Below are 20,380 nucleotides of genomic sequence, written 5' to 3'. Positions count from 1 at the left end.
ATACTAACATGATAATGTGTATAGTGAGAAAAAACATGGTTTAACCACATCATTACTCGACAAGCAATACTATAAATTTTACAAGACGTTGAGGGTTGTGCCTCAGTTGTAATTTACAACAATAATTCAATGCCTGCATTGGTTTTGCCATCACGTAAACAGTTCTATGAAACTATAATTAGGTCGGAGTAATTTGTGATGTAGCTTTAGAGTTGAAACAAAATGAATTATAGATGAGTCGGATTGCTGCAGAACGTCGTTCCTCCAACCTCGGTGCAATAATTCGTTTAAATGAAATGATTTCGTTCATATCTTTAATATCCCGGAATGCAAAAGTAGAGTGGATGAGAGACTTTAGCTCGATAGAATAAGTAAGCAGGCGCACAATCCTCTGCAATCTACGATGTGGATATTGCATTAGATAAAGTCACACGAATTTAATGAAAAAGTAGGGAGTAAATGTAGATATTTTCTTTTGGTTTACCATTTACTTATAAATCATGTTGTGTGTCGTGTTAAAAATCCCATCTAAAAATAATTTTAAATTCACAATCTAAAATTCTTTAGGTGCATAAAAGAAGAGTTGTGTACCAGAATGGATGGGAATTCATGGTGCGTGCAGACTCATCTGAATTGGTTCTTAGATGGTTTAATAGTTTAAACGAAAGGGGATTGCTGACTTCCTCCGCACGTTTCATCCACCTCCATTCACGACCATTATTTTCATTGTAATGGGTCGGGTCGGGTTGCGCAGTTAGGTAGTATAGTTGGACCCGACAGAAAGTGGTGTTGTGTTGTGAATTCCACAGTTGACAGCACTGCGTTTGCACTTGTGAGTCGTTTATTTGAAAATCGGAAATGCAGATGTCAAGGGCGTCTTCGCAAAAAATCACCCAATTCCAAGCTTTAATCCGCGGCACGATCAACCAGCGCCACCCTATCCGCCGCCCCTCCTTCTCCGATGCGGCCGCGTTCCGCTCTCCTTCGCCGATTTTCCACCCACAACAACGCCTGGGCAATAGCACGTTCCGATTCTTCTCCTCGAATTTCGACAAAGGCTTGGCGCAGAAGGTGTTTGATAAACCCGCGGCCGCAGTGAGCTCGGCCTTCTCGCGGTACCGCGAGGCAATTGGGTTGCAAATCGAGGCATTTTGCAAGAGGAACTACCTCTTTCTGTTGGGCGCTAGTGGAGTTATCCTTTGCGGTATTCTTTGGAGGATCCTCTTCGGAGTCGCTAACCTTTTCGTTGGAATCTCCGAAGGCTTGGCTAAGTATGGCTTCCTTGCCCTTTCATCTGCTATCGTTGCTTTTACTGTAAGTTCTTTCGCCAGCTTGTTTCACATGTTCTAGGCTACGTCAATTATTATGATTGTTCAATACAAACTCTTCCATTAAGATATAAGTAACAACTGGGCTATGTTTGGATGAAAGTTAGGAAAGTACAATGCACATTTCCACATTCCATTGCACAAAATGAAAAATGAAGAATAATGCTTTGAGAGTAAAATTACTTTTCAGCTCTCCCAGTGAAATCCAAACATATACTAATTTGCATTATGTTAACGTATGCTCGTTTGAGATTGGAAATGCTGGTGGTGGATCATATTGTGATTCATGTATAATGAATGGTACATGGAATGGGACATTATCTAATTGTTTTATTCGCGTTGGTTGTCTTTCAGGGCTTGTATATCCGCTCGAGGTTCACAATCAACCCGGATAAAGTTTACAGAATGGCAATGACGAGACTTAACACGTCTGCCGGGATTCTTGAAGTTATGGGTGCCCCTCTTTCTGGAACTGATTTGAGAGCCTATGTCATGTCAGGGGGTGGTCTCACCTTAAAGAAGTTCAAGCCGAGTATTAGGAGCAAACGGTGTTTTCTCATTTTCCCCATTACAGGGTCTGAGAAAAAGGGACTGGTCAACGTTGAAGTCAAGAAAAAGAATGGCCAGGTAAATAAATTGTATATTAGGAAATCATTTCACAGAATTTGTTAGTCTTCTGTTTACATTTATTTGCTTCCATCATCCGTCTGAACATTGTAGTTTTGCTTCCAAAGCTAGTAATATTGTTGAGTTAGGTACATTTCGTTGTTCCCTTCCCATGTCTTGAGAATTGTTAGTTATATGATTCAAGACCGTTTCTTGAAAAAATTCTTATCTGGTTATTAGTATTTCCGTCTCCATCTGTGTTGTATGATAAATATATTTTCAATAACCACATCAGGTTTTATTCAATGCATCAATATTGATGATAAACATTCGAGCCCAAACAAAAAGTAAACATACAAATATCTTGCATTGACCATGTACCTAGAATCCCAGCTTCAAAAGTTTTTTAAATTGTTTTTACTCTTTCTCATATTGTAATGTGTCGCCTGCAAATGAGGTGTTCTTTTATTAATGTCGAAACAGGAAGATACTCATATGCATTTGAGATCTTTATATTGCAAAACTTAGCTTGACATATGATAATGTGCAATCTATGCTACTTTTTGGCTCATTTGGTTGGAGGCTTGGCGCATAATGCTCGTGTTTGAAGCCTGTGGTTCCTTGGCATTGCAACTAATTTTATTTAAAGCTATTACCTAACTGATATGATGGGGGATTGGGATGCTTTGCTCCGTTGGGGTGTGTGTGTACAGCAACCACCAACGGTGTCTTTTCCCATTAGTAGGGTTGGCTACATACTTTGTTTTTTGTTTTCCTTTTCAGCTAAGGAGGATTGCTTATACTTTAAATTCCATGTAATTTAGTTGGCTGTCTATGTAATTTCTTTTGTATACAAAAGAAAAAAAGCCTCGCACTAAGATGATTGGTTGGCTGGCAACTTGCTACACCACGTAAGAGCATAACAAAGGAATAACAGAACAGTTTGCTGTGCAAGGATGCTACGGGTATCTATCAGTTCTCTAATACTTCAATTGGGATGGATTCATGAATAGAGGAATGGTTTTGTTCTTAGTGAGAAAATAAAATGCTTTATGCCTGAATCTTGCATTAGTGGAAGAATAGTCGAGAGGAGAGGAGTCTGCTGTTCTTCAAACCACCCAAGGCTGAAAAGTAATAATACACTGACATATGCATGCCCAAAAAATTGAAGCGGCTCATATTTACAACCCAAGATGATCTACATCGGGATCTATAGATATATCTAAGAAGTGAGAACAGAACCTTAATGAGAGGTAAAGCTTTTGAGGGAATAATGGAGGATGCAACTGCTAGTAGATTCCCATTTTGTAATTAAATTCAAAAGGGTTGAAATGTGAAGAATGATGTCTTGTTTCTGTCGATTGGTTGATTCGTTTTGAAATATATCTCATTTCTCCTACCACGAAAGTATCACTGCTGATGCCAAGCTGCCAACGTTTCTGCTGATTTATGCTTGCTGTTGTTATAGCATATTAACTTCAACATCTACTATTTTGTGGTTATTAAATCTTACTTTTGGTTGAGTGATCAGAATGGATGAAAATGTGTTTAATTCTATTATAAAACGGTTACTCAATTGAAAATGCAGTCTTTGAAGCTGAATGCATGACATAGATATTCCCCATGAAGTTATTTATGTGACAATATCATGGTTTCGTTTCCAGCAATATCCCCCAAGTTACTTTAGAGCAGGCGTAGGTAGTTGATACAATATCTGGTCTTCGGTGTATGTTCCTAATTTCTCTTGTGTTTCTGCAGTAGGACATTATGCCTGGCCTAAGAATGTTAATTAGAATCAATAACCTTAATTATCTGCTCTGTTTATTTAGAGAAAATTAGCATGGGCTGGTAATGACTGCACTCATAATTTATGATCCATGATGCATGATGATTTCCTTCGGGCTTGTAGTCCTACAATTTCATTTTTGAATATGATTACGATATATAATTTTTTATTTTAGTGCTTACTTTCAATTCAAATAGAAGAACTTATTTATATCAAGTAGATTTTAGCTTTAGAATTTTTTTCAAATTACTTTTTTTTTATTACGATAGTAGTTTTCTTTGAAGTGACACTTGTGATTATTAAAAACCAGAGAAAATACATACTAATTTTTAAAAGTTGAGAGGCTGCATAACATTTTGAAGTAGTCAACTTTGGCTCCCCCTCCAACTGGGCTATAGCTTGTAGCTTCTAGCTTCATCCCGTTAGGTAGTTGCTTATGGTTGTGTCCATCCATTATCTATGTACCTCCAACAAATAGAAATTTTTTGTGCTTGACAAAGCCATTATCTTTTTTGTCACCCCTTTATTTATTGTGGTGTAATTATTAGCAAGAATTATTCTCGAGAAAAATAAACGTAATATGTGAAGAGATATTTGTTGCTTCAGGGTATGCTTACTTTGCCTTTCCCATTCTGTTTATACGCAGTATGATATGAAGCTTCTGGCCGTTGATGTACCCATGGCTTCTGGTCCAGACCAGCGGTTGTATCTAATTGGTGATGAAAACGAGTACAAGGTTGGTGGGGGACTAATATCCGAGCTTAGAGACCCTGTAGTGAAGGCAATGGCGGCAACCAAGGAATTTGATGCTCTTGATGAGATTGAGGAAGAGGAAGATGCTGAAAGAGAACGCCTGGAGGATGAAAGAAAGCAGCGTGAAGAAATTGAAAAGCTTGAAAAGAGTGGCACCTAGTAATAGGCTTTCCAGATGTTTTTCTTCTGATGATGTTATTTACAACACATTTTGTTTTGTATGAGTTCGAGTTTTCCGTAGATTTAGAAACCCTTGTACCAGAAATGGCCAAGTTTATCTGAACCAAAGTTGAGAAAATAAAGCTGACAGGGATCAACGTGCACTGGAATGGACTCAAATGTATAATCCTTGTCCACGATATGGTTACTATCTGCCATGGTTGGATGTCATTTCAGAGACCTTAGTGTTGAACACCTGTCCCCTACCCCTTGAAAGTTGTTTCTAGTATTCTTCTCCGACTTTCCAAGGATTCTCAGTGTGACAGGTGCCTCTCAACAACTTACAGTGAGTGCTGAAACTCTAAGATAAGACTAATAGCTGCTCTCATCTGACCACTTTGGTTGCAGAGTTAAAACTGTAGCTCACATAAAAGAACACCGGTCAATTTACAGTGAAACGTTAAAAATGTAGGTTGCATTTACAAACTGGAAAGCAATAAAATAGTACGGCAACGAAAATTTTAAAATTTTAAAAAGTTTACTGTTAAACTGTACAGAACAAAAGCGAAGAGAAAGAAATAAAAAAGTTTAATTACTTGGATGTTAATGATTTTGGTAGCAATGTGTCAATTTGGTACTCGTAAAAAAAAATGTCAATTGTATATTCATTTTTGAAAAATTGTTTCAATTAGGTCCTTTAAAGAAAAAAGTTATATGTCATTCTTTAGTTTTTTTAATTTTTTTTTTTGCAAATTTTTTGGTTGTTTGTCAAGTTCCTGTTGTGACATGTGGCAATGTCACTGTTGTGACAAGTGTGACAAATATCATTGTACTCATTTCAATTTAGTACTCATATATACCTAATTGTTTCAATTTAGTCATTACTTTTGTGACTTTGGTTCAATTTTGTTCCATTTTTTTTAATAATTGAAGTAAATTTTTTAATCTACTTTTTCATAAGATTAAAAGTAATTAAGTATAAATATTTTGACAATATTAAGCACTGATATTTACATTAAAATTTAGTGGTAAAAAATGTTATACTAATAGAACAATATAGTTATCCATTTTTTTTTTTCAAAATAGAGCAATATTGTCTCTTTCCAATTCGGGACCAAATCTATTATTTGTATAAATGTTATACTAATATTCTTTTTTAATAAAAATGACTTTTTAGCATATTACGTTATTGTATGTTATTAACCAATATCTTGTCAATGTATTCTTTGACCACTAAATTTTAATATAAATGTAAGTACTTAATTTTGTAAAAATATTTATTCTAAATTAGTTTTAATCTTATAAAAAAATAATTAAAAAATATACTTCAATTATTAAAAAAAAAATTGGGATAAAATTGAACCAAAGACACAAAAGTGAGGACTAAATTGGAACAATGAGGTATATATGAATACTAGATTGAAATAAGTACAATGACATTTAACACACGTGACATTATTTTGCCATGTAGCACTGATATTGTCATGTGTCACAACAGGAACTTGATGGCAACAAGAAATTTTGCAAAAAAAAAAATAAAAAAAGTAAAAAAAATTCAAAAAAATTAAAACAAATTAGAGAGACACACATGGCGTGCCGACGTTAATTATTTTTTTTTTCTGAAAAAGACCTAGTTGAAACAATTTTTCAAAAGTGGAGAAGCAATTAACATTTTTTTTTCACGGATACCAAATTGAGATATTTCTACCAAAGTGGGTACTATCAATAATTAAACCAAAGAAAAATAATTTTTCTTTCGAGTTTTCCGATCACTTATAATGTTTTTTTTTGTCTGTATTTTGTTTGCTTTGATAAAAGAAATAGCTAGAGTTTTTTTTTATTATATGTGAGTCTTGTAGTTTCACGGGAGCTTTAACCGTGCTTAGACAAAGTAAAAGAATTTTTCTTCTAAAATAGATATCCATTGTGATATTAAATATATTAGTCTCCCTGTTTATATATATATATATATATATATATATATATATATATATATATATATATATATATATATATATATATATATATATATATATATCTCGATATCTACACGTATAATAATTGTTAGTATTCGTTTTACATCTGATACCGTTATGACATTTTGAGATCCACAAAAAAATTATAATGACTAAAAAGTATAATTCCTTCGGAAGCAAATAATATAGTGTAATTTTTTTATGACATCATCTAAAAATAATATAAATGATGATCTTTTATTGAATGACAATACAAAAAAAAAGTTGATTGTTTATGTTTATTAAAACTTTATACTTGTTTTCATACCCATTGATGTTTTCGAAATTAAAGACCAAATTACTTTCTTTTTCTATGTATATAATTCTGAATAAAGAGAATTAATAGTACATAGCAAGTTATGGTTTAGTAGGAAACTATAAGTTAGAGAAGACATAAATATCTAAAATGCAATGTTGAGCTTTAAATGTCAATGTTGAGCACAGAAAAAGAAGACCAAAAAATGTGAATAGATGTGAAATAAAAGGAATGGTTAGCAAGAGCTTCAGAAGCACATGAATGTTCATTGAATGACAGTTTTGTTAGCTAGGAATTGAAGAATTTAAGAAAGGGTTTGTGCAGTGTGTGTGATTGGTGAAATATTCCGTGCATTTATTTACACCGCCACCATGTCTGAAATAGAAGTGAAAAATGGACTACTCAAGTTGCTTTTGATATTAATGAGGCACTTATGTTAGTTGTCTATAGCTATGTGTGAATGTGATTTCATGCTCTTTAACTATGTGTCTACCCTCATATCTTAGTATTAAGCATTGGCATGGCAATGCTCAACAACAGATAATCAGGGACTTATTAGATAAATTAAACAAGTTATAGAAAAGTGTTCAATTAATTTTCTCAGTTGTACACGACTCGTGTCTTGTCATGAGAAACTTTTTGGATGCCGTCCTTTTAAATAGTCTTTTCAACAAATTTGTTATTATTGGTTAAATTTATAGAAATTACAAATTTTAACGAAACTTTCATGTTATTAAATAAACCTCACACTGTTTTATAACTTTCAATATATTAGTAAGTTAAAATGCATGGTAAGCACATTTTTGTAATGGAATAAGAAAAATATTTCATTACGGATGTTTTATTCGTTAAAAGAGTACTAATGTGAATTTCACCTTACTCGGACAATTTAGCTATGATCCACATGCGACATATTAAAGAACAATCTACAAAATAAAAAAGTTCATATAAAAAAATTCATTGGACTAAAATGCTCTCGAAAATCGCATGAGCCAACCTGAGTCATTTTATCAAGTTAATAACCTTATTTAAAAATGAAAGTAGAAAACAAACATATTTACTTTTAAAAGCTTTTATACGCATAAAAAGTACATGCTCGATCTAAATCTAAACCTAGGTTAGAATAGGTTAAAATTGGACCATGTCAAGTTAGTAACGTTAGTCAAGTAAGATTGAAAGATCAAATTCAGGTTAGGACAAGTTGGTCATGACTTAGAATAGATTGAGTTGTCATGGCTCTAGTTGTGTAGAATTTAGTTGGACTAAGGTTAATATAAGTTAGGTCGGGTCAAGTCTAGATTAAATGAAGCCTATTTTTAGTCAAATCATGTTAGGTTAAGATGAGCCTGATTCATGTTGAGTCAAGTAGGGTTGGATACACATTAGGTTAGATTATATTGGAACCTAAGTTAGGTTGAGTCAAGGGAGCCAAAGTCAAGTTGAGTTGGGCCAAGTTAGCATGTGTAGGGTTGAGTTGTGACTAGGTTCAAGTCAAGCCAAGTTAGATCGGGTTTAGGTCTTGTCAAATTGAGTTGAATCCATGTAACATGTAATACCCCTCTTTTGCCCCCTTCCAAAACAGAAGCACACTCTTCTTCCTCATTCTCCCACACTCCTCTGCAACTCAAAACTCTCTCCCACTCCCTCTCTCTGTGCTGCCATCTCACAATTTCATTTCTCCCACTCAGATTTTGGAAGAACCAACCAACAGGAACCCCAGCAGCTTCCTCCCTCAGCTTCCATTCTACTAGGTAGGTTTCACCTTTAAATTGGGTTCAATTCCAGTTAGAATTCACTAGTTAATCTCTGAATTTTGAGTCTGATCATGTAATTCTTCATTCTCTATGTCATGGTGATGGGTTCTCCTAGGCTAAACTGGAAATTCTGTTGTCTTGCAATCTGCTTGATTCCACCAACTAAATTCTTGGCAAAAAGGTAAGGGAAGCTAACTCTTTAGCTCATTTTGATGTGGATTGTGTTTGTGAACGTTTTAATTACATGATTGTCCGTTGAAATGGTGTTGGATGTTGCTGGTGTGTGGTTCTGGGCGGGGAATAACTTTGGGCGAGTTTGCATGTGAAGAACAGGGAGGATTTCCTGATAGTTTCGCTTAGGCGAGTTGCTCTCGCCTGAGCGAGAATATCAGAAGAGCACCCCTGTCACTGCACGAAATCTCGCCTAGGCGAGTTGGAGTCGCCTGAGCGAGACAACCTCTCGCTTAGGCGAGCCAGCTTCGCCTGAGCGAGAATTCGTCCAGAACTTCTCTTTGCCACTGTAAGGGCTCTCGCCCAGGCGAGGGTAGCTCGCCTAAGCGAGATAACCTCTCTAGCTTAGGCGAGACCCTCTAGCCTAAGCGAGATCCCCTGCAGAAGACTGTTTTTCCCACTGTTTTGTTTCCTTGACGCTTGATTGGTTGCTTTCAGATGATGAGGGTTGATAATTGTATGAGATCTTTATGTATGTTAAACTATATGCAAATATTGGGTGTGAGTGTGATGTGAATGGAGTATGTTATAGTTAGGATTTCAAGGGAAATCCTAAAGTATGTGGTTTAGTGAATGTAAGGGCATGAGGACTCAGATTGGTGATATCCTGACGCTTCCAGTAACCATTAAGACTCAAATAGAGTGTGATGGATTACGTCGGGGGAAGTAGCAGGAGGTCCTGGTCTATGATTCCGATCCATCATAGAGGTGATGGGATTTACCTTGAGAGTGGTTGGGTGAATACCCCTTGTGCCTAAGACTCTGCAGAGTTTAGGAGCCACTTCAAGTGCAAGTCACCAAGAGCTCCAATGCCACTTACATAATCCGGATATCGAGTCTAGAATGAGGTGTGATGTTATGGTCAGGATTAATTGGATTGATTTTAATTGATTGTGTAACAAAAGTATATTTTCTGTGGTAGAATAAAAATACCAATTGCATGATTTACTCCGTGTCCAGTTAGCTTACCCTTTTAGTTTCTTTTGTGTTCTGTGTGTCTTCTATTTTCTTTTGCAATGATCGCCTTTAATGAATGGCGTGAGCAGATAAAAGTGCAGGTGAAGGTACACTTTTCCCGGAACGACGTTGAGCGAGTTCCAAGACGTTTCCCAGCTGTTGTAGCCACCTGTTTCTCTAGTGAATGTTTAGGATGTTTTGTAACCTTTAGTGATGTGGGCTGTGCATGTTGATCAGTGTATGCATTTATTTTGGATGACTGTATTAGATTATGTTGGCCTATGTTATCATCTGCTTCTGAACTATTAAAATTTGAATGTTTTGTTTAATAGTTTAAAAACTATGAAAATGGGATGTTACATTTTTGGTATCAGAGCAGTGATTTCTCTAGGACCTGTAGGTGTGAGCTTGCTTAGCTTCTGTTGTGTGTTCCTTATAGCGTGTTTGGGCTTGAGTTGTTGTACCTATCGACTAATCTGATGGTTCCTCCTTTGTGTGCTCAGAGCTATGGCACCTAGACCTCCTCCACCCCCTGTTCCAAACCCAGATAATCCTCACTGGGTGGGAGCAATCGAGGCGATGATAGCAGCCATGCAGCAGCAGAATGCTAACATGGTGAATCAGCAAAACCTAGCCTTGCAACAGATGGAGTCTGCAAGACTAGCGGCAGAAGCGGCCCAGCAAAGGCACATGGAAGCTCTGCATCAGATAGGGGAAAACCGTTCAGCCGCTGGTACTTCCCAAGCTTCACTGCCCCGCGTACAAGAGTGGAGTTTGGAGGATTTCCTACAACACCATCCATCCCGCTTTGATGGCAAAGTTAGCCCGGATGGGGCTGACCAGTGGATACGGGACATGGAACGAATCTATGATGCTAAGAGATGTCTTGCAGAGAACAGGCTTGCTTACACTGAGTACCTTCTTGCTGGAGAGGCCGTGCATTGGTGGTCCAGCATGAAGATGATGTTGGAGGACAGCCACGAGACCATCACATGGGAACTGTTTAAGAAGAAGTTCTATGCTGAATTCTTCCCAGATAGTGTGAGGTATGCGAAGGAGATTGAGTTCTTGCAGCTGATGCAAGGAGATATGTCAGTGTCGGAGTACGCTGAAAAGTTCAAACACTTGGGTCGATTTCACACCCTGAAGATGGCAGAGGACTGGCAGTGTAGAAAGTTTGAGAATGGGTTGAGAGGTGACCTCAAACTCATGGTGGCCCCGCTTTCTATCAAGGAATTCCCTGCTTTGGTAGAGAAGGCAAGAGTGATGGAGAAGCTTAAGGCAGAAGTTGAAGCTCAGCAGAAGTCTCAGCTGAAGGTGGGAGGACCATCTGGGTCCACGAGCAGACACGACGACAGAAGGAAGCCATACTCTAGGCCTCAGCCCCAGGGGCCCAGGAGATTCCCGCATCAGCCCCAGCAGTCCCAGCCTTTTAGGCCACAGTGCTTCCACTGTAGGGGGCCCCACCTGAGGAGCGCCTGTCCCCAGCTTCCTGATAGGAGGACATGTCATAGATGCGGCCAGGTGGGCCACTTCATCAAGGATTGCCCAGTTGATCAGAGCACGGTGTCGAGGCCTTCATCACAGCCTCAGTCACAGCCGTCGAGGGGAGGTGCGAGACCACAGGCAGTGGGCAGAGTGTATGCTGTGACGGGTGCAGAGGCAGCTGGATCAGGTAACCTTATCATCGGGTCTTGTGTGATAGCTGGTAGGAGCTTGCATGTTCTGTTTGATTCGGGGGCGACACATTCTTTTGTGTCGGAGTCTAGAGTAGTGGAGTTGGATCTTCCGGTGAAGGAGCTCTAGTATGATCTGGTGGTGTCCACACCTGCTTCTGGGATGGTCAGGACCTCGACCATGTGTGCTAGGTGCAAGATCGAGGTTGAGGGGCGCAAGTACAGGGTAAACCTCATCTGCTTACCCTTGGTGGGGCTAGATGTCATCTTGGGGATGGATTGGCTATCTGCCAATCACATTCTCATTGATTGCAACGAAAGGAAAGTGTTGTTTCCTAGCTTAGAAGATGAAGACCTGTTGGTGTCCTCACAGCAGGTGGACAAGGCAATAAAGGAAGGGTCTCAATGCTTCTTGATTCTGACCCAGTTATCCGTGGAGACTGAGGTTGGGCCCTTGGAGGCGCCTGTAGTGGGGGATTTCTCAGATGTGTTCCCTGAGGAAGTGCCTGGCCTACCCCCTACTAGGGAGATAGAGTTCTCCATTGACCTGGTGTCAGGAGCAGGACTAGTGTCTATCGCACCCTACAGAATGGCTCCTGTTGAGTTGGTGGAGTTAAAGAAACAGATTGAAGAGCTGCTAGAAAAACAGTTTATCAGGCCGAGCGTATTGCCTTGGGGAGCGCCGGTGTTACTAGTTAAAAAGAAGGATGGTAGTTCCAGACTCTGTGTGGATTACAGGCAACTGAATAAGTTAACCATCAAGAACAAGTACCCTCTGCTCAGGATTGACGACTTGATGGATCAGTTGCACGGTGCTGCAGTGTTCTCCAAGATTGATTTGAGATCAGGATACCATCAGATTCGAGTCAAATCTGATGACGTGCAGAAGACCGATTTCAGGTCCAGGTACGGACACTACGAGTATGTGGTGATGCCGTTTGGTGTGACTAATGCCCCCGCTCTGTTCATGGACTACATGAACCGAATCTTCAGACCATTCCTAGACAAGTTTGTGGTGGTTTTCATAGATGATATCTTGATTTACTCGCGGACTCCAGAGGAACATGCGGAGCATCTGAAGATAGTTCTGAGCATACTGAGGGAGAAACAGTTGTATGCGAAGCGGTCAAAATGTGAGTTTTGGATGACTTCAGTTCAGTTCTTGGGGCACATGATATCGGCTCAGGGCATAGCAGTAGATCCATCTAAAGTAGAAGCTGTGCTAAGTTGGGAACGCCCTAAGTCAGTGACTGAGGTAAGAAGCTTTGTGGGGTTAGCAGGTTACTATAGGAGATTCATTAAAGGATTCTCCAGGATAGCAGCACCTTTGAGCCAGTTGACCCGCAAGGATCAACCGTTTGCTTGGACCGACCGGTGTGAAGAGAGCTTCCTAAAGCTAAAGCAAAAGTTGACTAGCGCTCCAGTGTTGGTGATTCCTGATACTGGTAAACCCTTTGAGGTTTACTGTGATGCTTCTCATCAGGGATTAGGATGTGTTCTGATGCAAGAAAGGAGAGTAGTGGCCTATGCCTCACGGCAGTTGAAGAATCATGAGAAGAACTACCCCACACACGACTTGGAGTTAGCAGCAGTGGTGTTTGCACTAAAGATCTGGAGACACTATCTGTACGGTGCACAATTTCAGGTCTTCAGTGATCATAAGAGTTTGAAGTATCTGTTTGACCAGAAAGAGTTAAACATGAGGCAGAGACGGTGGATAGAGTTTCTAAAGGACTTTGATTTTGAGTTGTTGTACCACCCGGGAAAGGCGAACGTGGTGGCAGACGCCTTAAGCAGAAAGGCAGTTCACGCATCTCTTATGATGGTTAGAGAGTTAGATCTGGTGGAGCAGTTTAGAGATATGCAGTTACAGGTGGTTTTGGATGAGGGAGTCATTAGATGTAACCATCTCACAGTGTCTAATGATTTCCTTAAGCTGATAAAGGAGAAGCAACCGTCGGACCCCAAGTTACAGAGGACAATAGAATCACTTGGTACTGAGAAGGCCAAGGATTTTCTGATGGGAAGTGATGGGGTACTGAGATTCAGAGGCAGGGTTTGCATACCTGAAGATTTAGAGTTGAAAGGTACGATTCTTGAGGAAGGGCACAAGATCCGTTTTAGCATGCACCCAGGCATGACTAAAATGTATCACGATCTGAAAGAATCATTTTGGTGGTCGGGCATGAAGCAAGATGTCGCTTGATATGTATCGTCATGTTTAACTTGTCAGAAGGCTAAGATAGAACACCAGAGACCGGGGGGAATGCTTCAGCAGCTCGAAATACCCGAGTGGAAATGGGATAGCGTCGCTATGGACTTTGTCACCCATTTGCCTCGAACCGTGAAGAACCACGATGCTATATGGGTGATAGTAGACCGTCTCACCAAGAGTGCTCACTTCTTAGCAGTGAATTTGAGGATGTCTATGATGAGGCTAGCACAGTTGTATATCAGTGAGATCGTGAGGTTGCATGGTGTGCCATCGAGTATAGTCTCTGATAGGGACCCAAGATTCACCTCTCGCTTCTGGCAGATGCTGCAAGATGCTATGGGTAGCAGGTTGGCTATGAGCTCTGCGTATCACCCTCAGACCGATGGGCAGTCCGAGAGAACTATCCAATCTCTTGAGGATCTCTTACGGACGTGCGTGCTGGACCATCTGGGTGCGTGGGATGAGGTCCTACCTTTGGTAGAGTTTACATATAATAACAGCTTCCACACCAGTATTGGCATGGCACCTTATGAGGCCCTCTATGGCAGGAGATGTAGGACGCCTTTGAGCTGGTATCAGGATGGGGAATCAGTGGTAGTGGGACCAGAGCTTCTGAGGCAGACTACTGAGAAGGTCAAGCTCATCCAAGAAAGAATGAAAGCATCCCAGAGCAAGCAGAAATCATATGCTGATCAGAGGAGAAGACCTTTAGAGTTTGAATCAGGGGACCATGTTTTCTTGAGAATTACCCCGACTACTGGCGTGGGGAGAGCCATCCGTCAGAAGAAGTTGTCTCCTAGGTTTGTCGGTCCATACCAGATTCTGAGGAGAATTGGACCAGTGGCATATGAGATTGCCCTACCTCCTCCCTTGGCCAACCTCCACTCAGTGTTCCATGTTTCTCAGCTCAGGAAATATGTTCCCGACCCTTCCCATGTACTTGAGATGGAAGATCTGCAGATCAGGGGAGATCTCACAGTAGAGGTTCAGCCCGTGGGTTTAGGAGATGTTCAGATGAGGCAACTCAAAGAGAAATCCATCAGACTAGTCCAAGTCATCTGGGACAAGAGGACTGGTGATTCCACTTGGGAATTAGAAGAAGATGTGAGAAAGTCATACCCACACTTGTTCTCTGGTAAGTCTCAATTTTCGGGTCGAAAATTTTTGTTGTTAAGGAGAATGTAATACCCCTCTTTTACCCCCTTCCAAAACAGAAGCACACTCTTCTTCCTCATTCTCCCACACTCCTCTACAACTCAAAACTCTCTCCCAGTCCCTCTCTCTGTGCTGCCATCTCACAATTTCATTTCTCCCACTCAGATTCTGGAAGAACCAACCAACAGGAACCCCAGCAGCTTCCTCCCTCAGCTTCCATTCTACTAGGTAGGTTTCACCTTTAAATTGGGTTCAATTCCAGTTAGAATTCACTAGTTAATCTCTGAATTTTGAGTCTGATCATGTAATTCTTCATTCTCTATGTCATGGTGATGGGTTCTCCTAGGCTAAACTGGAAATTCTGTTGTCTTGCAATCTGCTTGATTCCACCAACTAAATTCTTGGCAAAAAGGTAAGGGAAGCTAACTCTTTAGCTCATTTTGATGTGGATTGTGTTTGTGAACGTTTTAATTACATGATTGTCCGTTGAAATGGTGTTGGATGTTGCTGGTGTGTGGTTCTGGGCGGGGAATAACTTTGGGCGAGTTTGCATGTGAAGAACAGGGAGGATTTCCTGATAGTTTCGCTTAGGCGAGTTGCTCTCGCCTGAGCGAGAATATCAGAAGAGCACCCCTGTCACTGCACGAAATCTCGCCTAGGCGAGTTGGAGTCGCCTGAGCGAGACAACCTCTCGCTTAGGCGAGCCAGCTTCGCCTGAGCGAGAATTCGTCCAGAACTTCTCTTTGCCACTGTAAGGGCTCTCGCCCAGGCGAGGGTAGCTCGCCTAAGCGAGATAACCTCTCTAGCTTAGGCGAGACCCTCTAGCCTAAGCGAGATCCCCTGCAGAAGACTGTTTTTCCCACTGTTTTGTTTCCTTGACGCTTGATTGGTTGCTTTCAGATGATGAGGGTTGATAATTGTATGAGATCTTTATGTATGTTAAACTATATGCAAATATTGGGTGTGAGTGTGATGTGAATGGAGTATGTTATAGTTAGGATTTCAAGGGAAATCCTAAAGTATGTGGTTTAGTGAATGTAAGGGCATGAGGACTCAGATTGGTGATATCCTGACGCTTCCAGTAACCATTAAGACTCAAATAGAGTGTGATGGATTACGTCGGGGGAAGTAGCAGGAGCTCCTGGTCTATGATTCCGATCCATCATAGAGGTGATGGGATTTACCTTGAGAGTGGTTGGGTGAATACCCCTTGTGCCTAAGACTCTGCAGAGTTTAGGAGCCACTTCAAGTGCAAGTCACCAAGAGCTCCAATGCCACTTACATAATCCGGATATCGAGTCTAGAATGAGGTGTGATGTTATGGTCAGGATTAATTGGATTGATTTTAATTGATTGTGTAACAAAAGTATATTTTCTGTGGTAGAATAAAAATACCAATTGCATGATTTACTCCGTGTCCAGTTAGCTTACCCTTTTAGTTTCTTTTGTGTTCTGTGTGTCTTCTATTTTCTTTTGCAATGATCGCCTTTAATGAATGGCGTGAGCAGATAAAAGTGCAGGTGAAGGTACACTTTTCCCGGAACGACGTTGAGCGAGTTCCAAGACGTTTCCCAGCTGTTGTAGCCACCTGTTTCTCTAGTGAATGTTTAGGATGTTTTGTAACCTTTAGTGATGTGGGCTGTGCATGTTGATCAGTGTATGCATTTATTTTGGATGACTGTATTAGATTATGTTGGCCTATGTTATCATCTGCTTCTGAACTATTAAAATTTGAATGTTTTGTTTAATAGTTTAAAAACTATGAAAACGGGATGTTACATAACATCCTAATTTTCACTTTCTAAAATCTATAATGCAAATTACATAATTGAAAAAAAACTTCATTCCTATTTTTGTTGAAAATCTCAATAAAAAAAATATTATTTTACAACAAACTTATTGAAAAGGAAAAACATAAGGTTAAAAGACTATCCCAAACATCTAATGATATTGATCCCTTTTCCTAGGATCGCTCATCTTCCTCAACACTTCTACTATCATATGCTCCAGTATAAAAACGATCATTGTAGGTGTAAATCATAACCACTAAAATAGAAGAGTGAGCTAACATACAAACAACCAACCTTACAATTACAATTCACAACTAAATAATAAAAGAAAATTACGTCATATCCCTCCACCAACATTCTAACCCGACCCATGATCATATCCTAGCTCAAAACATATTATCGAAGCAACAATGATCTCACACACTAGCTCAACACTAAAATGGTCTCAACTCAAGGCATCATCTCATACAAAGCCACATGATAAACAACTTTCATAGCTTGTTACCAACTTTCACAAAGTTTTTAGCCTTTTGTTCTTCGAGAACTAAGTAAATATCAGGTTTTCAACTACAACTTACGCACATAGCAGACCACTCATTCACTCAACATAAGAGCTAGAACTCATCATTGCTCCCAGAGTCATACAGACGGACGGAGTTCACTTCCCACTGCTAGGAGTGACAATGTGGGCTTGGATGCGGGGTGGGCCAAAATATTGAGCCCATTGGCCCGCAAAAGCCCAGTTCGCATAACTCACAACCCGTGCGGGCTGGCCCGCGACCCTTAGAAAAAAAGTTAAAAGAAAAACAAACCAGCACTTGTGTATATTGGTTACTTTCCTTTTGGACTTCTGCATGAATATTCCAAATTCTTGTATGAGTGGAAAAGACAAGAGTTATGTATTTTTAATGTGCAAAAATTTGAAGAATACATCATGCATATCAAAGTACAAATATGAATATGAATATGATGAACATGTTGAATTATCAATTTATCATTTAACTCCCCAAAGTCTTTGCTTAATTTTGTGAACTTGTTGAAATTTTCCAATTTGTTGAACATTGAAAGCTTTATCTTAAGAATTAAAAAAAATAATAAAAAAGCGGGCTGAACCGAGAGCCAGAACTTATGTGGGGCGGGCCAAACTTTTCAGTCCACATTTTCAACGCGGGACGAGCTAGCCCAACCCGTATTTTGCGGGCCAAGTGCAAGAAGGGCCTAAACTGGTCGGGCCGACCCACATTGCCACCCCTACCCACTACTCTCTTGAAGACACTTACGGGCAATGTTTATCATTTGTACCACTATGTAGAGTTTACTAGTCATTCACTCATGCGAAGTTAAAACCCCTTTTGTTCACTAAGAGTCTTATGGACGAAGTCCACTCCTCCTTTCTCCCAGGGTGGAGTCTTTAGGTTCCACTTCCCACGATTTTCCTAGAGAGTCTTACAGGCGAAGTGCCCTACCTTTTGTTGAGCCACCACAAACAAGCATACATTTATGTTTTCAAATAAGAACATATTAACATGTCATCACAATTATACTAAATAACATTAACTCTTCAATTTTGACTCATAAAATAATATATCACATACAAACAAGAAGACAAGGAAGAAAATAAGAATGTAAGCTCCCCTTGCCTCTTACACTTCACTTCTTCCTTCGCCCTTCAAAACTCAACCTTTAAAAAAATTTCCCTTAAACTTTATTCTCCCATATATTTATAAGCCTAATATTTCCAGGAAAAGTACAATATTTTATTACCACTTATTATTACCTAACAATAACAATATAACAATATATAAGAATATCTCATAATGTCTAACAATATCTCAAGATATCTTTTAATTTGTAAATATAATAATATCCAAGAATACCAACTAATATCTAATAATATTTTTTCCTAATTGAATAATTATTCACCAAATCTTATTTCTTAAAAATAAATCTTTTAAACTAAAATAAACACTTTAAATTTATAACTAACAAACCATTTTATCTTTTATATAAAATATTAAACAATATTTTTATATTTATTTAATTATTAAAATTTTTAGGATCTCACAATCCATGTCTTGTTTAGTCAAGTATGTCCATGTAAGCTTGAATCAAGCTCAAAATTAGTATTGCCAAGTCCATATTGGGCCATGTTAGATTGGGCTAAGAAGAGCTCAATCCAATTCAGGCCAAATCAAGCAATGTGGGTTGAACCTAAGTTAGGTTGAGTTGAGCCAAGTTCAAGTTTATTAGGGTCGGTCTAGTTAAACCTTGTTGGAATGGACCAAGATTTGGAAAAGTTGACCTAGAATTAAGTTAGACCGATTTAGGTAAGACCTACTATATCAGACTCGAATCCAATCAAGAATGTTCAAGTCGAGTTGCGTCCAAGTCATGCAAGTTTGGGTCAGATCAAGCCAAGTTAGATTAGATCGAGCTAGGTCCAAACAAGTTCGTTAGGTCCTGGTCAGGTTTAACTAGACTAAATGTGATTTAGGTTAAGATAGAATTGAGTTAGGTCAAGTCCAAATCAATTTGAGGGTCCACAAAATCTATGTTATGTTGGTTAGGCCTATTCCAGATCAAAATGGCTCAAACTGAGTCAAGCTCAAATCAAACTTTGTTGGGTTGGACTAAGCTCAAGTGAGATTAGGTCGGATTGAGACTAGATCGAGTTGTGTCAGACTCATGTTAGACCTAGTTTCAAACCCATGTAAAATCCAGTTGAGTTGGGCCTCAACATTGTAATAAAGTTTCACATTAAAAAACCAATTTATAATAATGTGAAATATTTATAGATCAATTTGTAACCTAAAGTATTTTAAATATTCATCGTTTGCTCGAGCCTAACCCATGTTTTGGATGATGGAGTTTTTTCGACCTACTAAAAAAACTTATTTTAGAAGGGAGTTGACATTTATACATGAGTCACAAGTGAAATTCTGAGTTTTTAACCGGACAAACTTTAACCGAACTTACTCATTAAACAACTAGTTGATCCATATATACATGCATGAACTATAAGATTTTTGAGATCATCACTAATGTGATGCGTGCAATGTAAAATTGCTGCTTATTATCAAAATTCTCTCTTAATTTATCTTTTATTGAAAGTGGAAACAGATATGATGACACGATGAGTTATGAGTGACAGCCTACCTATATCTAAAATAGCATTAAGAATAGTGTGGAAGGATGGAAAGGAAAGGATTTGAAATGCTTCTGTAACAGCCAACCACCTTCTTCGTGTTTTTATGGGTAACTCATTAAACAGTTGGCCCCATTGTGGTCTAGTCTCTCTCACAAACATAGCCAATATGTGCCAATTTTAAATGTTTAGTTTCTGTTCACACCTTTATCCTATTCCTACTTCATCTTTAGTCAAACACTTTGGAACATGACAATAGGTAATCATCAAAATATTCTTAATCAAATGGACTGTAATGGATTTTCATAACTAGTTAACAACCCCCAGTTTTTACCTGATTCTCATTCCCTCATTAGTACCTCATCATGGCCTATACAATAATAGGTTTTAGAGTGCAAAGTGCCCTCTTCTTTTAATTAATTAATTCTCATAGGGGACCATGCTCATGGATTTTGATGTTGAATAACAATTCAAAACAGGAATTTATTTCAATCACTTTCCTCTTCATGAACCTCTAATTACTCCTTCAAGAAAGGTTTCCTACTCAATCATAA

General features: G+C 39.0%; 1 protein-coding gene across 1 annotated transcript; it reads left to right on the top strand.

Moving 5' to 3' along the window:
* The first annotated feature begins 578 nt into the window (after positions 1-578).
* LOC114163187 lies at positions 579-4,972 on the top strand. Its single transcript, XM_028047339.1, has 3 exons — positions 579-1,314; positions 1,683-1,955; positions 4,367-4,972. The coding sequence occupies exons 1-3, from the start codon at positions 859-861 to the stop codon at positions 4,631-4,633; spliced, it is 996 nt and encodes a 331-aa protein (XP_027903140.1). The 5' UTR covers positions 579-858; the 3' UTR covers positions 4,634-4,972.
* Positions 4,973-20,380: the final 15,408 nt, after the last annotated feature.

This window comes from Vigna unguiculata, chromosome 9 (genome assembly GCF_004118075.2).
Source record: "Vigna unguiculata cultivar IT97K-499-35 chromosome 9, ASM411807v1, whole genome shotgun sequence".
NCBI classification, from domain to species: Eukaryota; Viridiplantae; Streptophyta; class Magnoliopsida; order Fabales; family Fabaceae; genus Vigna; species Vigna unguiculata.
Note: the sequence above shows the minus strand (reverse complement) of the source record. Positions and strands in the feature narration are given on the sequence as shown.

Coding starts and splice junctions, on each gene's coding strand:
- LOC114163187 (XM_028047339.1), top strand. CDS start 859: ATGCAGATGTCAAGGGCGTCTTCGCAAAAAATCACCCAATTCCAAGCT. Junction 1,315..1,682: donor CTGCTATCGTTGCTTTTACT/GTAAGTTCTTTC, acceptor GTTGTCTTTCAG/GGCTTGTATATCCGCTCGAG. Junction 1,956..4,366: donor TCAAGAAAAAGAATGGCCAG/GTAAATAAATTG, acceptor GTTTATACGCAG/TATGATATGAAGCTTCTGGC.